This window comes from Rhinolophus sinicus, linkage group LG03, assembly GCF_036562045.2.
Source record: "Rhinolophus sinicus isolate RSC01 linkage group LG03, ASM3656204v1, whole genome shotgun sequence".
In the NCBI taxonomy this organism is placed as follows: Eukaryota; Metazoa; Chordata; class Mammalia; order Chiroptera; family Rhinolophidae; genus Rhinolophus; species Rhinolophus sinicus.
Window position 1 is genome coordinate 133869090 of NC_133753.1, and position 26202 is coordinate 133895291.

Genomic DNA, 26202 nt, shown 5'->3' on the forward strand with positions numbered 1-26202 from the left:
TATTAATACAGTCTCCAAATAAAGGCAATGAAAATTTCTATACTCATCTTTTTCTGGCATATTGTCTTCTGTACCTGTGCTGTCTAGTATATAGTCGCCATTAGCCACATATGGCTATTTAAATTTAAGTAAAATTACAAAGTATTCAAAATGCAGTTACTCAGTCCCACTAGACACATTTCAAATGCTTAGTAATCACTCATGGCTACCATGATGAACAGTGCAGATAGAAAACATTTCCATCACTGCAAAAAGTTGTTTTGGACAATGCTGATACGGACATTTGTTAAAGTATTGCTGTAATGCTTTTTTCCTATATTTTCTTTCAAATTTGAGTTTTTATTATGTATGAATAAGAGTTCTTACTTGGGCTGTGTCTTTGCAAAGAAGATATAGTTTATAAGAATAAGCTATTTTAATGTGTGAGAAACCTCTTTAACTACAGTCATTAAATTCTTTTGTAGACCCCAAGTGTGAGTTATTTGCACATTAGTAATAATACAATCTATGTAGTTATATGTGCACTTACCACATGTAGAGATTAGGATTATGGACGTTGGAGTCAGTCTCCCTGATTACTTATTCCAGTTCTACTTATTAGCTGTGTGAATTAGGGCAAATTATTTAACTTCAGAGACTTTGAAATGGGGATTATAAAATGAAGATTACAGTATTATTTATTTTACTTGCAGTTCAGGATTAAGTGAGATGCTACATATAAAGGGCTTAAAATAGTTCCTGATACAGTGAGCACTCAATATTTGCTTATTGTAATTAACATCGTGTTTCATGTAGCATGCAGTATACTACATAACGGAAACACTAATTACAGTGATGGACAAAAAATAGGAAAAGTGTTGTCAGTTAAGAGGGTTTCAGAAAAAATGTTGGATAGAAAATGAAGCAGTGGTTTATGCATTTGACCTGAGATGAGACTAGGGATTTTCTGGTCATGCTAGATATACTTTATCAGCTTTCACAGGCCAACTGGTTAGATAAACAAGAACATCATAGAGAAAAAGGAGCGGTTATGGAAAGCAGCATGATTTAGTTGAACAAGTATTGGACCAGGAGTTATAAAATCTTAGTTGATACTATCTCTGCACTAGTTCTCTGAATGATTTACTAGCTGTAAGATAAGAAGAGTTGCACTAAATGATTTTGAAGTTTCATCCTACTGCTTTATAAAGTATATAATAAGGTATCAGACAACAGAGTTTGACTAGAATTATCCGAGTTGAGATGCTAAATTAGAAAACTTGAATCTCAGCTTTGATTCAAATCTCTATAGGTATATTGACTAGTAAGTGAATTATAGTCACATTGTCCACATTCTTATTCGTTAGTGACCAATGAAATGGTTAATAGGTAGAAATATCTAGAGGAAACACAGGAACCAAATTACCCACAAAATAGGAAATAAGACTCTTGAGAGCAAATCCTCTAGTTGAGTATGCAAAGTGATCACATACTGTTATATTCTGACCCATTACCTGCTTTATTAATAGTAATCTTTTATTTTGCTTCCATATCTAAAGCAAAGGGGAGTACAGTAGTAAGTGAAATTTGATAGTATAGGTGAAAAAAATTAAACTGTGAAATCAGATTTACTTATAGGACTCTTTTACAAAGCATGCTCATTTTAAATAATTGCAAAGCATATTCCCTCATTATTCTAAACTAGTATTTCTCCCACACGGGTTTTATGTCCTTCTAAGAAGTGTGGTTGTTATCTAGTTCTTGCAACTGCCTTGGTGTTTATCAGGAGGACCTGCTTCTGTTTTGCTTTCATTTTCTTCCTTACTGCTGTTATGCTATCCTTTTCCTTTGCTCTGCTGTCATTGTTACTAAACCTCAGGTTCTTCCCCCATGTCCCCAAGCTTTCATAACAAGACAGTACAGAGAAGGGAGATTGTGCTTAATATAAAAAGTAAGGAGGTGACTTTTACAGATACAGGAATTTTCTTGCAAAAACAAACAACAAAAGTTACCTTACTATGAATATTAATAAAGAGTGATGAGAGGAGAGATATGCTCTGCTTTTAATAAAAAGTAAGGAGGTGACTTTTATAGATACAGGACTTTTCTTGCAAAAACAAACAACAAAAGTTACCTTACTATGAATATTAATAAAGAATGATGAGAGGCGAGATATGCTCTGCTTTTAAAAGTGTTAAACATTGTAAATTGGATTTTTATTGGCTACAATTTTTAAATGTATTTTTCCTTCAGATTTTTTATTTCCTTTGTGGAAGTTTATGAAATGAGATAGAATTAAGCAAGAAGTCATTTGGCATTTTTGGTGGGTGTAATTAGCTTTCTATTAAAAAATGTTTTTGTTTTTTTTAATTCTTTCCATGTGGAAAGTTCTCTATAACCACTGACTGAAAGGAAGAAGAATACACAGGAAAATGTCTCTTTGCCTATGCTGTAACTGTCAATTTTGAAACTTATTTACTAAGAAATGTGGGTCAGGATGCACCTGTACATCAGTTTCAACTCAGCACAAAGTTTATTATATAACTGAAGTTAAGCTTTCTAAAGATTTCACAGCATCATTTCTCAGCTGTGTGGATTTATAGTTACGTTGTTATTTGCAACCAAGTTTTTCAAATCCTACTTAGACAGTTTTCATTTTAAAGTTGTCTTGAATGATGATTTACTTCAGGAATAAATTTATAGGTAAAGACCAGAAATACAGTTACATTTTGCTAATTTTTAGATGATTGATACATGCTTAATACTCAGAAGAATCTCTCTGCTTGCCTGTAGATTAAATTTTCAGTAATGTAAGTTAGTCCATGTAAATTTGAGAATTTATTTGAATCACTTAATTAAATTATTCTATATATTTTGCTCTTGAAATATTCTTACAGAGTGAGGGAACTTATTTGGTGTTGTGTAATAATGTTCTTAGCCATTTAGAATTAATCGGTAGCTGTCACTTGATCATTGTTGACCTTGATTTTTAGAATTCTTTTCATTTTTTTATTATAGCTTTTTAAAGCATTAATGATGCTTGATTTAATATATTTATATGTGTTTTAAATATATATGTGTAAATTTTATATTTACTTACAGAAACACTATGTTGCACTTAAATTCCCTTGGCTTATAGAAAATATTTTATTACTGTTCCATGATTCAAGAATCTTTGGATCTCAACTTTTAAAGTGTTTAGGGTAGGCAGTGAGTAGGAAATAGGATCAATGGAAATGTAAACGAAAATCTCCTTTTTACAAATTCAGTCTTTAAAAGGCTTTTTAAAGGTTTTTGAGAAGCTCTATGTTCTAAATGACCTGTTAAATTTAAGGCACACCAAATCAAAGTTAAATTGAACACAGACCATAGTTTTCACCATCTGTCTTTTCGTGTCCTGTTGAATACCACTATGATATACCATTTTTGGAAACATTGCTTTTATGTATACACATATCAGAAAGATTTCTTGCCATCATAATCAGTTAGTTTTTCACTAAATAAATTTGAACAAATTTTAAATGCAGTATCAGTTAAAATGGTGTTTCCTGAGTTTGCTTTGCGGTTACCTCAGAGTTTAAAAAAAAGTCAATTCATTCTTAAATTTCAAAAGTTTGTGCTAAGAAACATTTTAAAGAAGCAGAAAAATGTGAAATTACAAAGCCAGAATGGCAAGAAATCATTGAGTTAAGGGAACTGGTTTTTAAAATTTCCTGTGATGTCATTAATTGCAGGAAAGTATGACTTTTCCATCTCATTTTTTGTTAATTCCTATTTCTCAGTTCAATATGTGCTTTCTTCATCTTTTCCTATTAGTTTTTTCTTTCCTCAAATAACCTGTACATGGTACTGAATCTAAGATCATCTAAGATCATTTCTTATGCTTGGAAAACTGAAACTGTTAAGCAGGAGCGTCAGTAATAGGTTACACTCTCTTCAAATAGAATTTACTAAATTAAAATTTTCACAGAATTTCCTAGGATTGTGGTTAATGTAGATTACTGCAAAATATTTAGACTTTTAACTGGTAAGGATAAGAGAATTGTATATGGTTTGACTTTCAAAGACATTACTTTTATTGACACAGGCATGAGATAAGGTGGAGGCAAACATTAATGTGTAATTGCCCGTTTTCAGTACTGCCTAAGTAGTTGCTTATTTAAGATCTTGATAATTGGCGGCTTACATATGCTAACAGTTCTGTGTTTAAAAATAAAAGTACTTCTTTGTGGCAAAGAGAAAGAATAGACGGAGAAGACTTTCGATTTACATTTTTTATGGAAAATTTAAAAGCAGTAGAAAAGTTGCAGCTCCAGTTGTGGTCCAGCAGCATGGGCATCACCTGGGAGCTTGTCCAAATGGAAAACCTTGGGCCGCACCCCATACACACTAGATCAGAATCTTCATTTTAACTGTATTCCCAAGTGATCTGTTTTCATATTAAATTTATATGTATTTATATGGAGCTGTTTACCTGGAGTCGTTAAGTACCTTGCTGTTTGTTCTTTTTTGTTATTGATGCTGTTTTTATTACACATGCTTTTTATTTTTGGGGAATCCCCCAAAAAATGGTATCATAGGCCATGCCAGCAAGAGGTTGAATTACATTTAATTTCTCTAAAATCAATAATGGCAACCAATAATTACTGAGCTCTTACTCTTACTGAGCCAGATATGATACATAGTTCATAGTGTATTACATGAATTTATCACAGTTTATCCTCACAAAACTCCTGTGATGTACATAGTATTAATGGTTCCCACTTGCTAAAAGGGGAAACAAGGTTTATAGCTATTTTTAAAAATATTTTTGCAAAGACTATTAACTAAATTCCAGACGTCACTGGGATTTCCTTGGTTTTTCCATTAGTGTGCTCTTTCTATTCCAGGATTCAATCAAGGGTACTGGTACATGTTGCATTTAGTTGTCAGCTCTCTCCAGTGACCTTTGGTCTGTGAGAGTTTCTAAGTCTTTCCTTGATTTCCTTAACAGTCTTGAGAGTTCAGGTTAGGTATCCTGTAGTCTGTCCCCCAATGGATTTGCCTCATATTTTTATTAGAATAAACGGGTTATCAGTTTTTAGAAAGAATATCACAGAGAAGTGCTCTTCTAGTCACATTGTGTGGGGAGCATGACCTCTATATGGCATTACTGTGATGTTAACCATCATCACTTGGCTAAGGTAGTATTTGCCAGGTTTTTCCACTGTAAAGTTGATTGTTTTTCCTTTTTTGTACTGTATTCTTTGGAAGCAAGTCACTGTCTAGCCTACTCAAGTGGGTGGGAGTAGGGGGGTGCGAATTAAGTTCCATCTTCTGTTGGGGGGGCGGTGTATATACATATATTAAATGGAATTCTTCTGTAAAGAGCTCATTTGTCCCCCATTCAATCATTCATTTATATAAGCATAGACCTATGTATTTGATACTTTGGGTTATAATTCAATAAGATTTTTATTTTGTTGCTTAAATTGTTCTAGGCTTGCCCATTGGGAGCTCTCTTTCAAGTTGGCTTATGTGTTTTTTTAGACCCTCCTATCATTTTGCCGTAGAATCATCGATTTCTCCAAGGAACCCTGATTCCTTTTGTTGGGTAAAGGATATCAGAAACCAAGATTTGGGTGCTGGGTATGGTTGTTCCTACTCAGGTGTCACTGTTTCTAGGCCATCTCAGCAGACAGAGCGGACAGAGCTAGGTAATATAGGTATACTAAACCATGTGTACCTACATATCTATAGTTGTTTCTGTATCTGTCCATCTATGTAAGGTGAACATGAGTTTGTACTGACGTCTCCAACTCTAATTCTGTACTATAGGATTCATCCTAACCTTCCTTTTTTGCTCCTTTATAACTTCCATTTCCATCAGAGAGACCTGGCTGCCACCGTGTACCATCCATGTACTCCAGCCACAGTAAATAAGTAAAGCAGCTTCAGAATTTTTAAGCCATACTCCCAGAACAAATTTACCAACTACATTACAATGTTTCTGTACAGTGTATAGTTCCTGTTACATTTAGTCTCACAGTTTCTAGTCAAAAAACTGTTTCCCAAGTTACTCAAGTTAGTTTTCCCCTTCTTCCATTGTGGCTATACCATAAATTTGTAATAACGTCAGATTCTTTTGTCATAGTTTGCATTCCATCCTGGGATCGTTAGTCACATGGATTGCTTTTTTTTCTTCTTTTTTTTGCATATATTTACTTGTTGAGACGCAGTTTTATAGGTTTTGGCAAATAGAATAGATAAAATCATTTATCTCCCACCTCAGCACTGTACAGAAAGATTCCTTTACCCTGAAAGTTCCCCTGTGTGTTCCAGATCCACTGAATTGGAATTCTCACTTTAACAAAATTCCCAGGAAATTTGTATGCATATTAAATTCATATGCATATATGTGAAGCTAGTCACCTGGAGTCGTTTAGTATCTTGCCATGTTTTAAAATTATAAATTAACGTGAAGAAATATTATGGTCTAGAGGTGATAATGGAATGGCCAGGTTTAAATACATGATCAAATAAGTGAGTCTACTCAAATTCATGGGGCTATATAGGTGTGCTGGTGAGGTGAAAGGAAATGGAATAGGGCAAATTACTAGAGTAATGTAGTGGGCTATGTGGGAAGTTTTATGGAGCTCTTTAACTTTTGTAATCTTGATGAGAGATGATGTAGAAAGAAAGGAAGAACAAATGGTGTATATTAAGAAGTGCGATGGAGATAAAAGTTTTTACAGAAGTCATAGTCCCGTAATAAAGTGCAAGTTCCCTAATAAAGAGAATGTGTTGGACGTTTTACCTTTGCAGTTCTTTCCCCTGAGGTTTATTTACTGTTATGCTGAAGTTTTTGTATGGTTTAGTCCCAGATGGAAAAAGAAAGCATAGTTGAATATATTGCGAAATACCCATGGGAGGAGTGTATTACCCATGTGAATGGACTGGTCAGAAACACTGGTTTTAGGGAGAGATTCTGGGAATCTATTCTTCCAGAATCAAGTTCTTATATATGAGTGACTGAAAACATTGCTGTTTGTATTTAATAATATATTAACTGCAACTGATGTGAGGTAATAGCTTAGTGAGAGTCAATTTTAAGTAAATGTTAAACTGCATTCAAAAGTTTCTTTAGTGTGGATAGTCACCTGGAGTTATTTAGTATCTTACCATGTTTTAAAATTATAAATTAACATAAAGAAAGATTATTATGATCCATAGGTGATAATGGAATGTCCAGTTTTAAATACACAATCAAGTAAGTGAGATCTGAGTTATCATTGAAATTAAAATACAGAGATACTCAAAGTTCTGGCTAAGCAGTACTGGCTTCTGGAATCCAATATCTACAGTATCTGTCATAGTTGAGGCATAAAGCACAAAAATAGTGGGGAGCCTTTTTCTTAATGAAAATTATACCCATTAACAATTTTACATCTGTCCTGTTGCTGCTTTGAGAAATACATTTCTCTCTCCTCAGATAGTTATTTGAGATGATTGAGCAACTACTATGAGGTAGATACCCTGACTTACTAAAATTTAAGATTCTTCTCTAAAGTTTATAATCAAGAAAGAGACCTTAAAATTTATAATATCAGGTGGATATGGTAAATACAGAGAGATACAGTACAGCAGTTCAAAGATAGGCAACAGAAGTTTGATCATAAGACAAATGGTTAATTTCTGCATCAAGCCCATATTAAAATGAAGTTTTAAAAAACATTTTTGAGAGGTCTTTTAAAACCTTAGTAACCTTAAATTTTATGTATGTTAAAAGTCCTGGCAATGTGGCTTTTATAAGGTGAGGCATATTGACAAACTTAGGCAAGAAAGCAAAGAGTAACTTTTATACCCAGGAAAAATGATGTTAGAAGGCAATAAATACTATACTGAAGAGTTTTGGGGAGTTTTGGTCAAGATAACAAAGTACGTAAATGTTGTGCTTGCCTCCTTTCACAACCACATCAAAATTACAGAAAACCATCATTGAAAATTACCCAAAGTCTAGCTGAACATAAATTCTATAGTTAAGGCTATACACAAGAAGCCACATCAGAACTGGTAGGAGAGGTAGCGATGAGGAACAGGCTGGCCCCACTCCCGTGTGTGTTGGGTAAAATTGGGAGGGATACCCTGGCTGCAGAGGTATCCCTGAGGAGTGTGGGGTCCTAGCCTCACACCAGGCTCCCCAACCCAGGGCTTCAGTGCCAGGAAGAGAAGTCCCCATAACTTTGGTTATGAAAACTGGCAGAAATTATGACTGAGGGACACAGAGGGCTGCTGGAGTCCCAGGCGTTTCTCTTAAAGGGCCCATGTATGGACTTACTTGCTGATGGACTCACTCACTCTGAGCTGCAGGGCTGGGCAGCAGTGCAAAAAATTCTAGGGACATACGGGGAGAAACTGAATCGTCTGGCTTCAGATCGAGGGCTGGAGGGGCATCTTTCTCTTAGAAGTACTGACAGAAGCCATTGTTCCTTTGTTGAACCCCCCCCCCCCCCCAACCAGCATGCGAACATAAGTGACTGCCATATCTGTGTCAATCAACTGGCTAATACCACACACCCCACCCTGGTGATTCCCTGATAACCCACCCACAACTTGCAGGCCCACCCAAGCTGCTTCCAGTGGCTTTTCCATACAAACAGCCTGTTTTGGCTCATGCTGGGGACATTTCTAAAATGTCAAAGGTTCACAAATGCTGAATAAGCAGTATCTTGCCTTAGTGTTCCCCATACTTCTTGCTAAGAAGTCCCAAAACCCAGCACTAGTGGCAGCCAGCCTTGGTTCACAGCTTAGCCTCTCCCAGGCACCTCCAAGCCCAGCACAAATGGCAATCATCTGCAGACCACATTGTAGCTCATACCAAGTGTCCCTGGGTAGGACACAGGCAGTGACTGACTTTGACCTGCAATAGAGCCCCCTCCCAAGAGGCCCCAAAACTAACACACCTGGTGGTCAGCTTCAGACCACAGCAGAGCACCACTCAGCCACCTCCACAAAGACACCCACAGGGCAGACTGGGCAGGCATCAGAGTCCTGTTGAAGCAAATCCTGTTCCATAGGGTCAGCCCTGCACAACAGCTGCTACATCGTAGTCACTGCGAGTCCTCAAAACCAGTCATCGTGAGGGTCAGTCCCTCTTATTGATGTGCAAACAGCAACCAAGCCTCAACTACAATGGGGCACACTTAACCCACACAAGGGAGACACCTGGAGCACCCAGCTTAGGTGACTAGGGAGACTGCACTATTGGACCTCATAGGACACCTACTACATAAGGCCACTCCGTTAAGACTGGGAAACACAGTAGCCCTACCTAATGCATAAAAACAAACACAGGAAGCAGCCAAAACGGGGAAACATTTCCCAAATGAAAGAACAGAACAAAGCTCCAAAACAAGAAAAAAAAAAGAAGACAAGCAATCTGTCAGATGCATCATTGAAAATACTGGTTGTAAGGATGCTCAGTGATCTCAGTGAGAACTTCAACAAAGAAATAAAGAGGAAACAAAAGTGGAGATAGAAAACAAAAAAGAACCAGCCAGAAATGAATACAACAACTGAAGAATACATTAGAGGGAATCAACAGTAGATTAGATGAAGCAGAGGATTGAATCAGCAAATTGTAAGGTAGCAAAAGACATTCAATTGGAACAGCAAAAAGAAAAAATTGAGGGTAGTTTAAGGGGCCTCTGGGACAACATCAAGTGTACCAACATTGTCATAACTGGGGTACCAGAAAGAAGAGAGAGCAAGGAATTGAAAACCTAGCTGATAAAATGACGGAAAACTTGTCTAACATGGTGAAGGAAACAGACATTAAAGCCCAGGAAGCGCTGAGTCTCAAAGAATATGAACCCAGAGAGGCCCACACCAAGACCCATAATTAAAATGTCAAAGGTTAAAGATAAAGACATCTTAAAAGCAACAAGAGAAAGGCAGTTAACCTATAAGGGAGCCCCCATAGGACAGTCGGCTGATTTCCCAACAGAAACTGCAGGCCAGAAGAAATTGACATGAAATATTCAAAGAGATGAAAAGCAAGGACCTACAACCAAGATTACTCTAGCCAGCAAAGCTGTCATTTAGAATTGAAGGACAGATAAAGAGCTTCCCAGACAAGAAAAAGCTAAGGAGTACATCACCACCAAACCAGTATTACAAGAAATGTTAAAGGGACTTCTTTAAGAAGAAGGGGGAAAAAAGATAAAATAAGAATAATAAAATGGCAATAACTACATATCTATCAACAATACTTTCAATGTAAATGGATTAAATGCTCCAATAAAAAGACACAGGGTGGCTGAATGGATAGAAAAACAAAACCCTTATGTATGCTGCCTACAAGAGACTCACTTTAGATCGAAAGACACATACAGACTGAAAGTAAAGGGATGGAAAAAGGCATTTCGTGAAAATTGAAATGAAAAAAAAGCTGGGGTAGCAGCACTTAATGCATATACCAGATAAAATAGACTTTAAAACAAAGGCTATAATGAGAGACAAAGAAGGACCCAGTAATTCCACTTCTGGGTATTTATCCGAAGAAACCCAAAACACTACTTCAAAGGGACATTTGCATCCATATGTACATTATTTACAATAGCCAAGATATGGAGACAACCTGGGTGTTCAGTGTGTGAATGGTTAAAGAGGTGGTACATGTATATAATGGAATACTATTCAGCCATAAAAAAGAATGAAATCTTGCCATCTGCAACAACATCGTTGGTCCTAGAGGGTATTTTGCTGAGTGGAGTAGGTCAGACAGAGAAAGACAGATGTTACATGATTTCACTTAATATGTGGAATCTAGAGAACAGGTTGAACGTACAACAGAATAAAAAAACTCATAGATACAGAGTGCATTTTGATGGTTGCCGGATTGGGGGGTAACAGGGGGAGTAGATGAAGGGTGAAGGGTATTAAGAGGTACAAATTGGTAGTTACATAATAGTCTGGGGATGTAGAGTATTGCATGGGGAATATAGTCAGTAGTATTGTAATAATTATGTATGGTGTCAGATGAGTAATGGATTTTTTGGGGTGATCATTTCATAAGTTATATAAATGTTTAATCACTGTTATACACCTGAAACTAATATTATAATGTATATCAACTGTACCTGAAACAAAAAAAATATTTTAAAAGTTTTTATATAAAGGAATGGGGGCATTGGAGAAGAGTGGAGTTACAGCCTAAATTCCCTCACGGAAGACTTCTTGTTTTTGTGCTTGAGGTAGATTATGGTTATTGCCATTTGATCCAACGACTATAATGTTCCCAGTTCTAAATGAATAAATTCTGGATTACATTAATAAAAGGAAGAAGTTTGATTTGAAAAGAAATTTTATAAGAAAAGAATTACGATTAGCTGTACACGAGTACTAAACATAAATTATCTTCTCCCTATTTCAGTTTTGGCATGTATTTTATAGCAAAGGATTGGCCTCGTGTGCGGTAGCTTATCTCAGTCATACTATCCTACATTGATTATTTCACTTAATGACTCAGCATGGAGGTTGTTCTTATGTGCAGCCCACTCCCATGGGTATGTGCAGACTGATGAAATACCAAATTACAAATAATTTTGTTATGAAGTAAAGCATGGGAACTTTGTATTTTTGTGACTTGATTAAAGTAATCTAAGAGCACAAATATTTTTAAAACCTTCTTTTAAAACAAAGCAAATTAATCAAATGGATAATTTCTTTAAAATTGAACTTTTAAATGTAGACATTTTGTTTGTGCTAACTTAAAAATTGTGGGTAATTTCAAGCATATGCAAAAGTGGTAACAATAGTAAAACCCTAATGTACACATCATCTAACTTCAGCATATTTTATCTCAGGGCCAATCCAGTTTAATTTCTAAATTCTACCTACTACTGCCCCCTCTCACTTAAAGATTATTTTAAAACATGATTTCTATGTGTGTTAGACTTCCACATGGTAGGTACTACCAATGAGGAAAACAATGTTACCAAGTTTTACCTACTTGTTATAAATTATATAATTAGTAATTTACTATATCATTAATACAGAAAATTTCATGTTTTATTGAACTATTATTTAGCCCTTCTTATCTAATTCCTAAATGCTTACTAGAGAAACTTCGAATTTAGTGTCTTCAGAGTCAACATGACTGAAGCCAAATAATCATCTTTGCTATTAGTCTTGCTAGATGTTACCCTTCCTAGGGTAACACATCATCTAGCTTCAGCATATTTTATTCTAGCAATTTTATTTTATTTCTAGCAATTTTATTCTTATTTATTCATTTAGAGACTTTAAAGTGATAGAATCATACTTTAAGAAAATTTACTTTGAATAGAATTTTGTCTTGGATTGGTAATTTATAATGCTAAAAGGAACTGTTGTGTTTGTTCAGCTCCTAACAAACCATGGCACTGTTTTCCAGAACCATACAGGTAGATAGATACTTTCTAGATATCTCTCAAATGTTTGACAATTATTTTATGGTTTATAGTAAAAGATAATGTGGATAGCAAATTTTAATATAATTTTATAGAATTTAAAGGTGGTCTGATCTTAGTCATCCTCTAGCTGAACCCTTCTCATTTCCTAAATGACTAGGCTAATATATTTTAAATAGGGAGTTGCGTCACATTGGAGGATCATGATCAGATATTTCTTTTAAGTGAAAAAAAATAAACAAGAATAGAAAATAGAGTGTTTTTCTTATAGAGTATTTCATCAAACTTGTTTACATGTGTGCACATATGTGTGTACTGCGTCATGATATCAAATGCATTTGTTATTTAAGTCATGGTCCAAAAAGTTTGAAAGCCTTTGCCTTTGGCCACTAATTCATTTTTTTTAATTGTAAGTTATTTACTCAATACCTACTAATTTTCACATTGTTTCCCTAGTCCTTTTAAAATGGATAATGGTTTATAAAAATAGCTAAAATTAAGTCCCTAACTTAATGAATTTCAGGGTGTAGTTAGAAGACAGATATGTGTATAAAAATAATTGTAATGTTGTGAGGGAATTATTAATAGCATGAACAAAATATTGTGAATATATGCTGGAACAGTGACCTCTGTCTGGAGAAATTGGAGAAGGTTGCATAGAAGATACAATGTTTTTGAGTAATCTTAAAAGAGTGAGAAGTTTTATCCGTTGCTTCTGAGAGGAACTGTTCTGTAGGGGTGAAAGTATGGGGTATGCTACCAATACAGAGCTCTAGAGTCACTCCCTCCATGAAGTCTTGCTCCTCTTTCTGTTTCCCTCAACTCTAGAAATTGATCCATGTTTACATATATTTTTCTAATAAGTTTTACTTTTTTCCATAGCATTTTGTTCCTATTTAGAAACTCTTGCTCAGTATTTGTTAGTTGAAGAGATGAACAAATGAATTCAAATTATATATGCACAATACTTATTCTTTCAAAAATGTTTTTTACACATTATTATAGCACATTATTATAATATTAGAGAACTAATTAAGATCCTGTATATACTAGAGACCTCAGAACACCAGGACTCAAATACAGTTATTTCTTTTTCACTTTCAGGGAAGTGAACTCTAACCCAAGAAGTTACCCAGGTACTCTGGCTAGTGGGACAGCTTTGTTACCCTTAATGTATGGCTTCTATTGTTCCAGTGGTTGCCATTGTCAGCCAGCAGGAAGGAGATGGGGATGTGGAGGATTTAAGGAAAGCCATTTCATTTTTAAGTCTGTGACATTGATCTCCCACATCATTTCTAGCCATCTCCCAGTGGCCAAAACCTGTTCACATGGTCATATGTAGCTGAAAGAGAGCCTGGGAAATACAGTCAATCTATAGCTGGGGGGGCATGTGCCACTGAAAAGCAGAAGAGCGAAGTTATGTAACACTAAAGAGCAAAACAGAAAATGGATACTGGGTGAGTGGGAAGGGGCAAGTAGCCAACATATATGTGGCGCAAACATAAAAGGATATTGTTTTAAAATATATCACTCCTGTCATCCTAATAAACATTAGGGGCTTTCATTTTTCTGATTTTTTTTTCGGTTCTTCATATGTGTTCATAATTTGTCTACTTAATTATGGTATTGGTGTTTGTTTTCTTCACTTAGCCTTCTCTGAGCCACTGTTTGTTTATTGTATGAAAATGAAAGGAGTAAAGAGAACCAAATGTATGGCACATAGCACCAGTTAGTAATCACCATGTCTTCCTTTTTTTCATTAAATAATTTGTTTTGAAAATTTTAGTATGTCTATAGGTTTTATTCATAGACATTTTATATATTTATAATTATGACAACCCAAAAATCACCAAAAGTGAACTTGGAAATAATGAATCTGATCTTGAATTCAAGAAAAAGATGAATGTTTCTTTTTTTTTTCCCTAATAGCTATCAATATTGAACTCCTATATGTCATACATAGTATGCTTTACATCTTTTAATCTTCACAGTAATCCTTAAGTATGTTTATTATTTCTATGTGGCAGAAACCCAAGGCTCATCTAATAGGTGTATAGATATAATTACAAAGAGAAGAAAGGGTTAGAAAGCTAGGAGAAAATAAGTGAAGATTGAACTCCAAAACACCATTAGGTTATCCCTGAATTTTCCCCACAAGTGTTTGTCAAAAAAATTCAAAAACTCCCCCCAAAACTCCTTTTGAATGACATTAATAAGCAGTAGAGAGGGGAAGGGAGCAAAGCATAAAATGAGAATTTACTGCAGTATGCTTGTTCTTTAGACTAATAAATACAGTTCTTTGATTGTGTATGTATTACTGTGTCAGGCACACCATTTTCTATTATATTTCTGTGGAAAAGCAGTTTACCTTCTATTAATGTATGCTATAGCATTCCTACCCTTCCTCCCCAGAGTCTTAATCCATCTAAATACTACTACCCATTTTTTTTAAAATAAGGAAAGTATTCAGGAAATGTCATCAACTAGAAAGAAACCCTTTATGTACTAGGAATAAAATAAGTAAATAAATGGGTACATTATTTAATAGCATTAAAATGAGAAATCACTAATATAAGCCTTTGATACAGGTAATCTGATTTACATATAGTGTTTAAATATACAGGGTTTTTTTTGTATTTCAGTGCTACTATTTTGAAATGTTCTTCTCATTCCTTCTCAGTACTTTTACCCCCAGTCCAATACAACTTTCTTGAGTGTTTTGATCTATTCCAAGATTTATCAGGGCCATTTCTTCTGTTCTGATCTGGTGGTCAGGAAAGCCAGCTGTCCATTACTACCATTTTCTTAGGTCGTTCATTATTTTTATTCTTCCTTTATGTTCCATTGCAGACTAATTTCCAAGTCCTGTGATAAAAAAGTAAAGAATATTTAAGGCTTTTTTCCCCCATGTAATATAGAAGAATCTTTGTTTATTCACTTGAGAATACATTGTTCTCATGTATCATGTGTAGGTCTTAGTGTTTTCTTTAGTTCAAAGGACTGATTTGAGTGGAAAGTTGGGTACAGAGAAAGGAGGATGCTATTCCATCATATGCTGCACTGAACTAATATAGACTCAGACTCCGCAAGCACTTCTTACTCACAAACACGTGAAAATGCTAAATAAAACAGCAAAGGGAAAAGAAGTAGACACACGGCTTAGAGAAAACTTTCACATGCCAGGAACAAAAGGGAACTCGGAGTAAGAAGCAGTAAGCTCTGAGCAAACGTGGTAGCACGGGATATTTGGAGGGATATAGACTCTCAGGTTAGGAGGATGGGGTTGGGTTCAGGCGGTTGGAGGTTGGGTTTGGAACTAAGCATTTGACTATGGAATTAAGTTTTCCTTAAAGCTGGGACCGGAAGGGTTGCCTCCTCTGAAAAGAGTCTAGAAAAGCTCCCTATATGTGCTTTCAAAGACTTTTTTTGTTGTGAAGATAAAATGGAATACATTATGAAAATATTTTGTAGGCTATAAAGAGCTATTTATATTTTTTTCTGAATTAGGGAATAAGTGAGAGAAAGGACCATAAGGACCAAGCAGATAACATAAATCAATGAAACTCTCCAGGTATAAGACATTTGTGGGAGGGGGAGGGTATAACAGGTGACTTGGAGATTATATGCATCATCGAAAGGAACCACTGCTACTTAGGTATAGACAGTTGTGACCATGTGGGATGTGGACCCAGTGTTTTCAGATTTCTGATTGTTCAAAAGAAACTTCTTAAAATTATTTCCCCCCAAACAGTTTTAGATGACTTGGAGGAAGGAAGAAAGAAATACAAAAGAAGAAAAGTAGAGAAAGAGAAACCAATAGGAAAGAACAAGAAAATTTGTATGAAAGACTTAGGCTTATTGTGTTTTTTGAATAAAAAGCAAAGAGGAGGTAGGATTAACCATTTATTAATTCACAAATACGTATATTTTCTGTCTGTCAGGTAAAGTGCTAGAAACTAGGGATATGGTTGTTAAGCAAAACACCCCAACGCTCACACTAGCCTACTCTTATATTTAAGCACGTAATAAGTGTTCTGGGTGTCTTACGCAGTCTGAGGGAGGAGGTCTAGGAAAAGCTCAGTTTGAGAAGTGAAGGATGAGTGGAGTAGTTGGAGTACTAGGGAAGAAGGTGGGGTGAGGGTTAACAAGCTTTGCAGGTAGGGAGAATTGCTTTATACCAAGGCTGTAAGGTGAGAGAGCACTGCAAATTCAAGGGCTGAAGGAAGTCAGTGAAGGTAGTGTGCAGAATTGGGATAGGAGAGGGCTTTGAAGTTGAAGTTGGTGAGGTAGGCAGAGATCAAACTTTAGTCATTTTATCCCAAGAACAAAGGTGAGCCATTAAAACTCACAAAGTCATCAGTCTTAGAGCTGCCGGCACCACAGGATATGGGATGGGATGGGTATATGCAATGAAAAACTGGAGAGGGATGGTGATCTTGATGTGTTAGATTTTGAGAACCTTTTCTCTAAGCCAATCCATAGATACAGAATTGTAACATTTTAAAGGAACTCATGAGGAAGTAAACTATTGACGATAGCTGCACTAAATAAAGCATCTAAAAATTTAACTTGCAGGAACAATTTAAAAATGGATTTCATGTTTTTATTATTGAACAGAATATTAATTTTTTCTGGTCACTCAAGTTACTAAGAACATTATTTTATTTTTACTGAACAGCCTTTTGGGAAGTAACAACTCAACATTTCTGCTCATGTCTCATCTCATTTGTCAGAACTTAAGCTAATAGCCACGCTTAGTTGCTGAAAGTTTGTGCTATATACTCTTTCATACTGGGTGACCATAACATTGAAATTTATGTTATTAAGGAAAAGAAGATGACATGCTGAATTAGGCAACTAGCACTTTCTGAGACAGCTGTCGTACACCATTGGTCTTTAATTTCCCTTCCTTACCATTTTTGCCTTTTCAGGTCTCTGTAAGGAAAAGCTTTATGCAGTTTTTATACTTCTACCTTTCTAGTTTGGCCATTTTAGTAACTGATTGTATAGTACATACTGTTATTTTTCATGCCACTGAATGTTTACTTACTTGCCTGTTTCATAATCATTTGACTTCTGTGGCTTTTAAATTTCCTTATCTTTGTACCTTTTACTACCGCAAATGAAATTTCACAATATTGACTATTACTGACAAAAGCTTGTGGTATTGGACTAATATTTCTTTGCTTATTAACATTTTTATTTTGAATTAATTTCCAATTACAGAAAAGTTACAAGAATACTACCAAGAACTTCTTTATATATCTTTTGCCCAAATTCACTAATTTTTAAATTTTTGCCATATTTCCCTGTTATTCTCTCTCTCTCTCTCTCTATATATATATATAAAATATACACAATATATATGTAATACATATTTGTTTTTCCTGAATTATTTTAGAATAGGTTGCAGAAATCATGCCTCTTTACATATTAATACTTCAGTATATCTTTTCTAAGAATAATGGTATTCCCTTACATAAGCCCTGTATAGTTATTAAATTCAGGAAAATTTCCATTGATAACAATACTTTAATCTTCAGTCTGTATTCCAGTTTGGTCAATCATCCCAGTTCATCTTTTAGTACAGGGTCCAGTCTAAAATCACAAATTGCATTTGGCTGTCATGTCTTTTTAATCAAAAGAATAAAAAGCAGTCCTTAAAAATGATAAAAAGCAAATGACCCTAATAATCCAAATTGGTAGCCATACAGAAATTATTTCAGTTGACTATATAGCAAAAAGTTGATTATGGAAGTGAGTATTCCTGAAGGACAAAACGCATTATAAAGAAATCTTAACATTTAGTAATCATATCTTTAATAAAAATGGTATTGTTATTTTGAAACTATACACAAATTATAAGATAAAAGCAAATAATTTCATTAGTGTCATTTGAAACCAAGAAACTCACCCATCAAATATATACTGAGCTCTTCATTTAGTGCTCAAAATACAAAGGGCAACAAGTGAAAATCCCAACACTCCAGAAACATACGGTGGGATACCAAAGGTGTAGGGTACCAAGAAACAAAAGAAAACGAAATTACAGTGATTATAGCATGGTGTTCTCACAGCAAAAACAGTAGTATGTATAGGATATTTTGGGAGTGCTGAGGAAGAAGGATACCTAATTTAATGTTGATTTGAGAATGGATTCAGGAGATATTTGTTGAAGAAGTGCCCAAGTATAATAGAAATTATGTAGTGGAAAACAGGGAAGGGGGGGGAGGGGAGAGAGAGAGAGAGAGAGAGAGAGAGAGAGAGCGCAAAAGCAGGAAATAGAAAGAGAAACTGGCTCTCAGAGATTTACTAGCATAAGTATTTTGCTTTTGCTAGAACTAAGGATTCAAATGGGCAACTGGCAGAGAGATTCCTGAATGGCCTCATAGGTGTTTGAACTTTGTTATAGAAACACGGAGACTTAGAAAGTTACACCTTGCCTCAGGCTTTTTTATTCTAGAAGGAGCATTTGCATCATGGGCTGAAATAGAATTACTTTATTAGGAACAGCTTTTCATCTATTTTAGCTCAAAATTTTATGTTTGAATAGATTTTTCTCTTAACATATATATATATATATATTTCAATTTTTAGGATTTTCTTTTAAATAAATTATATAAAACATTTACATGATTCAAAAAATGATGACTTATTTCAGTCCATGTTTCCTCTCTTCCCTTCTCTGTAGGGATTTTTAACTTAATTGTTGGTTTATGCTACCATCATTTTTTTTTCAAGTATAAGCAAAGATGTATAAATGTTTTTCCCTTCTTACATGAGAGGGAGCATGCTATAAACAGTTTTGTATCTTGTTTTTCTTTTTCTCAGCTATATCCTGGAGATCATTCTATGGCAGTATATAAGATATTCCTTACTTATTCTTTATATATATTCTTAATCCTACTAAGAACAACTAAATAAAAATAAAAAGTTCTAATACCTAAGGTAAAGGCATTCTGATAATAAACCTAATGCCATTAGAGTAGCCTGGACTTAACGCTGTTTACTTTTATCTCTAGTCAGAACTACTTCTGCCTAAAGAATATGAAAAGAAAGATTCCTACATTCACTTAAGAATTTTGATTTATTAACAAGGAATTTTGACTAGCTATTCATGTTGAATGGATAGTTAAGATATAATTAAGATGTGAAGATATAACTGTTATAATTAAGGCCCATGATAGTCCTCCAGATTCAATCATTCATTCATCTACTTTTCAAGTATTTATTGAGTATTCACCTGTGAAAGATACTATGGTAGATACTCTGGAAACAATAAACGGTACCCTCAAGACGTGTATGAGTAATTAAAGTGATACCCCTTCAACCTAGTTATTTTTTTCTAAAGAATTAGTTCAATATCACTTTCTTCTAAATGTTTCCCTATTACTGTACCAAACTTGATCATATTTTAAATGCTCCCCATACACCTGGATCAATTATCTTAAACAGCACAGAATAGTATTTATTGGTTGACATACCAGGCTAGAAGTTGTTTTAATGTTAAGGACTGTCTCGTCTGTTTTCCCAGTACCTAAAATTTATTGAATAAGTGAAAGATGTCTTTTATCTAGAGGGTTAAAGGAGAAATGAAATTGTGTATAAGGAAAATATCTTCTCTAATACTTTGCTGAAATTTCTCTCAGGGTACCCAAGTAAAATATGGAAAGTTTTGTTTTGTTTGTTTGTTTTGTTTGTTTAATTAAAAGGTACTATGCTGTTTTTGACCTCAGAACCATATAACCAGAGGTAGAAATTGAGGCAAAGTGATTTTGATATGATAGCCTTTAAGAGGCAAATTTTTGTTTACTTTTTGTTTCTATGAAGAAAAATATTCCACTAGATTTCCAGATTTTAAAAATATGTATATATTTGTTTGCACTTTAAGCATTTTCATTTATACTTAACTTTTGGAATCAAAAACCTTCTTGCAAACTTTTATGTCTGTGTTTCCATGTAGAAACCATTAACTCCTTGCTCTAGAAAAGGAGAAATTACTTTTAGAAATGAAATACTTTTAATATTGCAGTCTATTTTCATAGAGTAATACCTCCATCTGGTGGTTTTCCTGAAAATTACGGCAGAGGATTTGAAGCTTTGGGTTTTTCTGTATATACATGAACTACATTACCTGTTGTGTCTCATAAAGCTAGATGAAATTACATCAAAAGCTATCTACCACGTGTATCAAAAATTTAGTGCCCTAGTTTTTAACAGTTAATATGAGAATACCATGTGACCAAATGGCCTTGGAGATAATAATTTACACAATCAGTTGTTCAGTTCAGACCATTTCTAGGCTTCCCTATACTGAAAATTAGTAATATAGAAAATGGTAGTTTCCAAATCAACTATTAATTGCTTCCACATGTGTGTATAGAAGTTAGGAACGATTGTGAGGATTTGCTATTATTTCAGGTTTATTACTGTTGAACCATGACAGTCAGTGATTTTCTCAGAGAAGCAATTACTGATCATTTATTTTTAATACACTATATTTTATCATAGCCTAATTATAATAAATTACATGTCCCTGAAATGATAGACCATAGAGCTATAAACTTGAAAACAAGTAGACACTACAAATACATTTCTTTTCTACCTGTTAGTATGAGAATTTTCAACACATTTTTAACTTTTCCTTCACACAATTCCTACTTTATATTTAGTACTACTAAATAGTCTTTTAAAGATAACCCTCTGTCTTAAACTTCCCAAATTTCTAGCCCAGGATTTTATACTTGGTCGAATATGCTCATTATCTTGTAGGAAGATTGTGATCTGATTGCTTATGTTTTAGCCAAAACTGTACAAAATCTATCGACCATGTCAGTTAGTACTATGTATTAACATTAATTCCTTTTTCTATTTGGCGATAGAAGTTGAAATATGAAATAAACAAGGTTTAATGATTTGGGACTTTCTGCTGACTTTTAAGAAAAGTTAAAATCCTAATGAATTTTGTTTGAAATCTGTTTCTTTTCAAATTATAGCCAGTCGGATGATGATTCTGGGTCAGCTTCAGGCTCTGGATCTGGTTCAAGTTCTGGAAGCAGTAGTGATGGAAGTAGTAGCCAGTCAGGTAGCAGTGACTCTGACTCTGGATCTGAATCGGGCAGTCAGTCAGAGTCTGAGTCAGACACTTCCCGAGAGAACAAAGTTCAAGCAAAACCACCGAAAGTTGATGGAGCTGAGGTAATAAATAACGTATCTAATGAAAGGTAGAATTCTTGTTTACTTTGGGAAAATTTGTAACATTAATTTATAGTATTCTTAATATAGTTTTTACAAAACGTTAATTTTAAACATTAAAATTTACTAGTGATTTTCAAAGTTTTGGTTAAATATCTGGAATAAGTAGCTTGGAAGAGAAGCAGTCTGTAACTATGAAACAGTAAGTACAAAATAAACACACACACACACAGAAATAAAACCTTTTCTTCCACTTTCTGAGGCAGAAATTGTGTTTCATAAATATTCAGTGTTTCATGGATAAAAATTAAAGTCTTTGTTAATCTTACAGTGTCTGTTCTCTACTTTCAGGATCTTCAAATGAGATACTTTATTGCTAACAGCAGAAGAACTCTGCTTTCTTGATGTTGGTAGAATAGGCTAAGGGACATTCTGTTTCAAAAAAGCTACTACAAAATTTACTAAAACTTGTCTACACCTCATAACAGTATACAGTAATGTTACTTAGAGTACCAGTCATAATAAGGTGCTTGGGCCAAGATATAAATCAACACATAGTTTCCTTCATGGAGAAAATATTGTTACCAAAAAAAGGAAAAGGTCAGCTGAGCTAAAATCGTGCTTAGTGACATATGAGTACAAGGTGTGATTGAAAATTATAGTGAATGATTAATTAAAAAACATTACAGTAAAAGACACATGGCCATTAATCCTCCTCAAAATACTCTCCCTCGCTTCAAAGACACTTAAGCCATTGTTCTTGCCACTTTCTGAAGCCGTTCTGGAAGTCCTTTTGTGAGTGTCTTCATCGTCCATTGTGACAATGCTCCATGTCACGCATTGCTTGTGGTACGGCAATTTCTGTCAAATAAAAACATTACAACGGTGTGTCCTCATCCACCTTATTCACTGGAAATGGCACCGTGTGACTTCTGGCTCTTCCCCAAGTCAAAATGACTATGAGAGGTAAACATTTTGAATCAATTCAGGACATCGAGGCAGCCATGACGGTGAAACTAAAGACACTCATGAAAGAGGACTTCCAGAACTGCTTCCGAAAGTGGAAAGAATGATGGGATAAGTGTGTTCGAAGTGAGAGGGAGTATTTTGAAGGGGATTAATTGCAATGTCTTTTACTGTAATAAAATTTTTTAAACGGAAACATTCACTGTATTTTTTGTTACACCTCATAGTTGATTTGCATTCTGACTCAAACTGTTCATTTCACACTAATTTTAAAAAATGGACAGCCATACTTTGAGTAACACTCGTGTATCATGTTACTACTTTGTTTTTAAAAGTAATACTTGTAACACCAAAGAACATGTTGTTTAATATTGTCTGTCTATGAAGCTTTTATATACAACCAAAGCTTAACATTTTATCTTAATTATATTGCACTAATATTGTATTGTATATAATGTGAGTAAGGAAGATAGTCTTAATTTATTACTTGGACGCAGTAAAAATGTTGATAGTTCTTTTTAATGAATTAGTCTTTTTTCAGTTTTTTTCAAAACTTCATCTTTCACTGGTTCATGTTTCTATTATAGTTTTGGAAATCTAGCCCTAGTATTTTGGCTGTTCAGAGATCTGCAATGCTCAAGAAGCAGCAGCAGCAGCAGCAGCAACAACAACAACAACAACAACAACAACAACATCAGGCTTCATCTAATAGTGGATCAGAAGAGGTGAGTTTTTATTATGAAAGCTATTATTTTAAAAGTAGACATGATACCCAATCATTTAAGTAGGTACTTAAGAAATTATTACAAACAATGTTTTTTAAAGAATTGATAGGAAATAACTACATTTAAATATGTTATAAAGAGTCTTGAAATATAAACATACTTTATCCAATAATTCCACTTTATGGATTAATCCACAGCAAGGAATGATAATTTGTACATTTGCTCATTAAAGCAAAACTAGAAATAAACTAAATGTGAATACTAGGAAAATATACACAAACCCATATGTATGCAGACACATATGAATTAAGAAATATTGTACTATTTTTACAGAATATTCACAGAATTCTCAACATATTTTGAAAAGAATAGTCTGCAGCTGTAAACAGTGTAATTCCTGTTCGCATGTGAGCATATATGCATGTGTTTCCACAAAAATGTTCAAGAAGAACTGTATCAAAGCCTGTCTAATGGGGAAGAAAAATATTAAAATTTGACATACCAACAATTAGGGTTTCTTTTTGAGGCCATATTAGGTGACAATAATGGTCTCTAAAGATGATAGCTTTTGTGTGTGTGTGTGTGTTTTGTGTTTTTTTCAATTACTGTTGATATTCAATGTTATATTAGTTTCAGGTATATAGCATAGTGGTTTGATATTTACATAACTTACGAAATGATCCCCCTGGTAAGTCTAGTATCCACCTGTCACCATACATAGTCATTACAATGTTATTAACAATATTCCCTATGCGGTACTTTACATCCCCACGACTATTTTGTAACTGTCAGTTTGTACTTCTTAATTCCTTCATCTTTTTTGCCCAGCCTCCTAACCCCCCCCCCCCAATCTGGAAGCCCTCAAAATGTTCTTTGTATCTATGATGTTTCTGTTTTGATTATTAGTTTATTTTATTTTTTTTAGATTCCACATATAAGTGAAATCATGTGTTTGATTTTCTGTGTCTAACTTACTTCACTTAGCATAATACCCTCTAGAAGGGTATTGTTGCAAATGTTAAGATTTCATTTATTTTTATAGCTGAGCAATATTCCATTGTATATATTGTAAAATACCATCTTTATCCAATTGTCTATTGAAGGACACTGGGTTGCTTCTACATCTTGGCTATTGTATCTGAAATGTTCTGTCTTTTGTTACACGCTTTAAGTTCTATTTTGTCTGATTATAAGTATTGCCACCCTGGCTTTTTTGTTTCCATTTTCTTGAAATAATCTTTTTCAATCTCTTCACTTTCAGTCTGTGTGTGTCTTTCAATCTGTAGGCAACATATGTATGCATCTTGTTTTCTTCTCCATTCAGCCACACTATGTCTTTTGATTTGAACATTTAATCTACACAGTTACATTGAAAGTAATTGTTGATAGTAGTTGTTGCCATTTTATTATTCATATCTCTTTTTCTCCTCAAAGAAGTCCCTTTAACATTTCTTGTAATACTGGTTTGGTGGTGATGAACTCCTTTAGCTTTTTCTGGTATGGGAAGCTCTTTATCTGTCCGTCAATTCTAAACGATAGCTTTGCTGGATAGAGTAATCTTGGGTTGTAGGCCCTTGCTTTTCATCACTTTGAATATTTCATGCCAATCCCTCCTGGCCTGCAAAGTTTCTCTTGAGAAATCAGCTGACAATATTGTGGGAGTTCCCCTATACGTAACAGAGATGATAGATTTTAAAGTTTTACACAAAAATCTGACACTGTGATATTTACCTAATTTCACTGGCTGTGTTATAAATTTGTGGTAAAATTATTAATTACTTTATGTGCTAAATAATGGTATAAATATAACAATAACATGGAAAAAAAGAGGTTTTATAGTTAGTGTTATTAGCAAAATGAACGTTAAATAGTATGGCAAGAAATACTTGATATCATGGTTAAATTGTAATTATTAATAACAACCATTTTCCCCCCCAGGATTCCTCTAGCAGTGAAGATTCTGATGACTCATCGAGTGAAGTCAAAAGGAAAAAGCATAAAGAGTATGTCATTTTGTTCAACTGATTACTTACTTTCATAACAGGGAAATCCTAATGATTTTGTATTATTTCTTCCTTTATGAGAAGTTGTTGCCAAATGTGGACTTTTGTAAATTCTTGGTTCATGGCATTTTATTAGGTCAATTTAAACCATTAATTCTTAACATTTATCTTTCTGTGATGACCTGAGGTTTTTGTGCCACTCGTTTATCTCCTATATCCCCCTCCCCTATATATTTTTATGTATTTTATATATGTAAAATCTGTATACATAGATTTTTAAAATCTTCCTACTCATAATGTCAGAAAATCTTAACTTTGGAAACCTGTATAGGTGTGTAAGGGACCAGCTGATGATGGATTTTAGGTGATTCTGTTAATTTATGTGAATAGTTACAGTTTTCATCTTCATATGAAATTTACTTCCTCTATAGAATTTATTTAAGAACTCACTGTAATTTCATAAAAATCTTGACCCAGAAAGTGTTAAGAGTACTTCAGACTCTCAATTCAGATACCTAGATGGTTTGAGTTTATTTTTCTTTCTGACTTTTTAGAAAATAATGTTCTTTCTGTGTCTCTTATTTTTCAGTTTTCTTTGATATTTTGCACTTTCATTTTGGTGTGTCTAGCTTTGAATTTGTTGTCTATTCCACTTTATGCTCTAAATTTTATGCATCTTTAATGTGAAGACTTCTATCTCTTACTGGTTTCTGAAAATTCTATCATTGTGTCTCTGGATATTTTTCTATAAATCTGGTACTATTATTAATGAATATATGTATTGAATCTGTCATGGATCATATCTTTTGTATATATCTGTTGGATCCTCCACCCTATCCTCCATGAATCTTACAGTGTCATGTTTTTTATCCCTTTATTGCTGTGCCACAAACTGGCTGCTCC

The 26202-nt window shown here is 34.3% G+C and overlaps 1 protein-coding gene across 1 annotated transcript in view; it reads left to right on the top strand.

The window, feature by feature from the left end:
* CHD1 (chromodomain helicase DNA binding protein 1) overlaps positions 1-26202 on the top strand; it is a 72832-nt gene that overhangs the window by 2937 nt on the left and 43693 nt on the right. The window contains exons 3-5 of the mRNA XM_019727925.2: positions 21407-21608; positions 23159-23296; positions 25235-25299. Coding sequence (XP_019583484.2) covers positions 21407-21608; positions 23159-23296; positions 25235-25299 — 405 coding nt within the window. The remainder of the gene's footprint in view (positions 1-21406; positions 21609-23158; positions 23297-25234; positions 25300-26202) is intronic.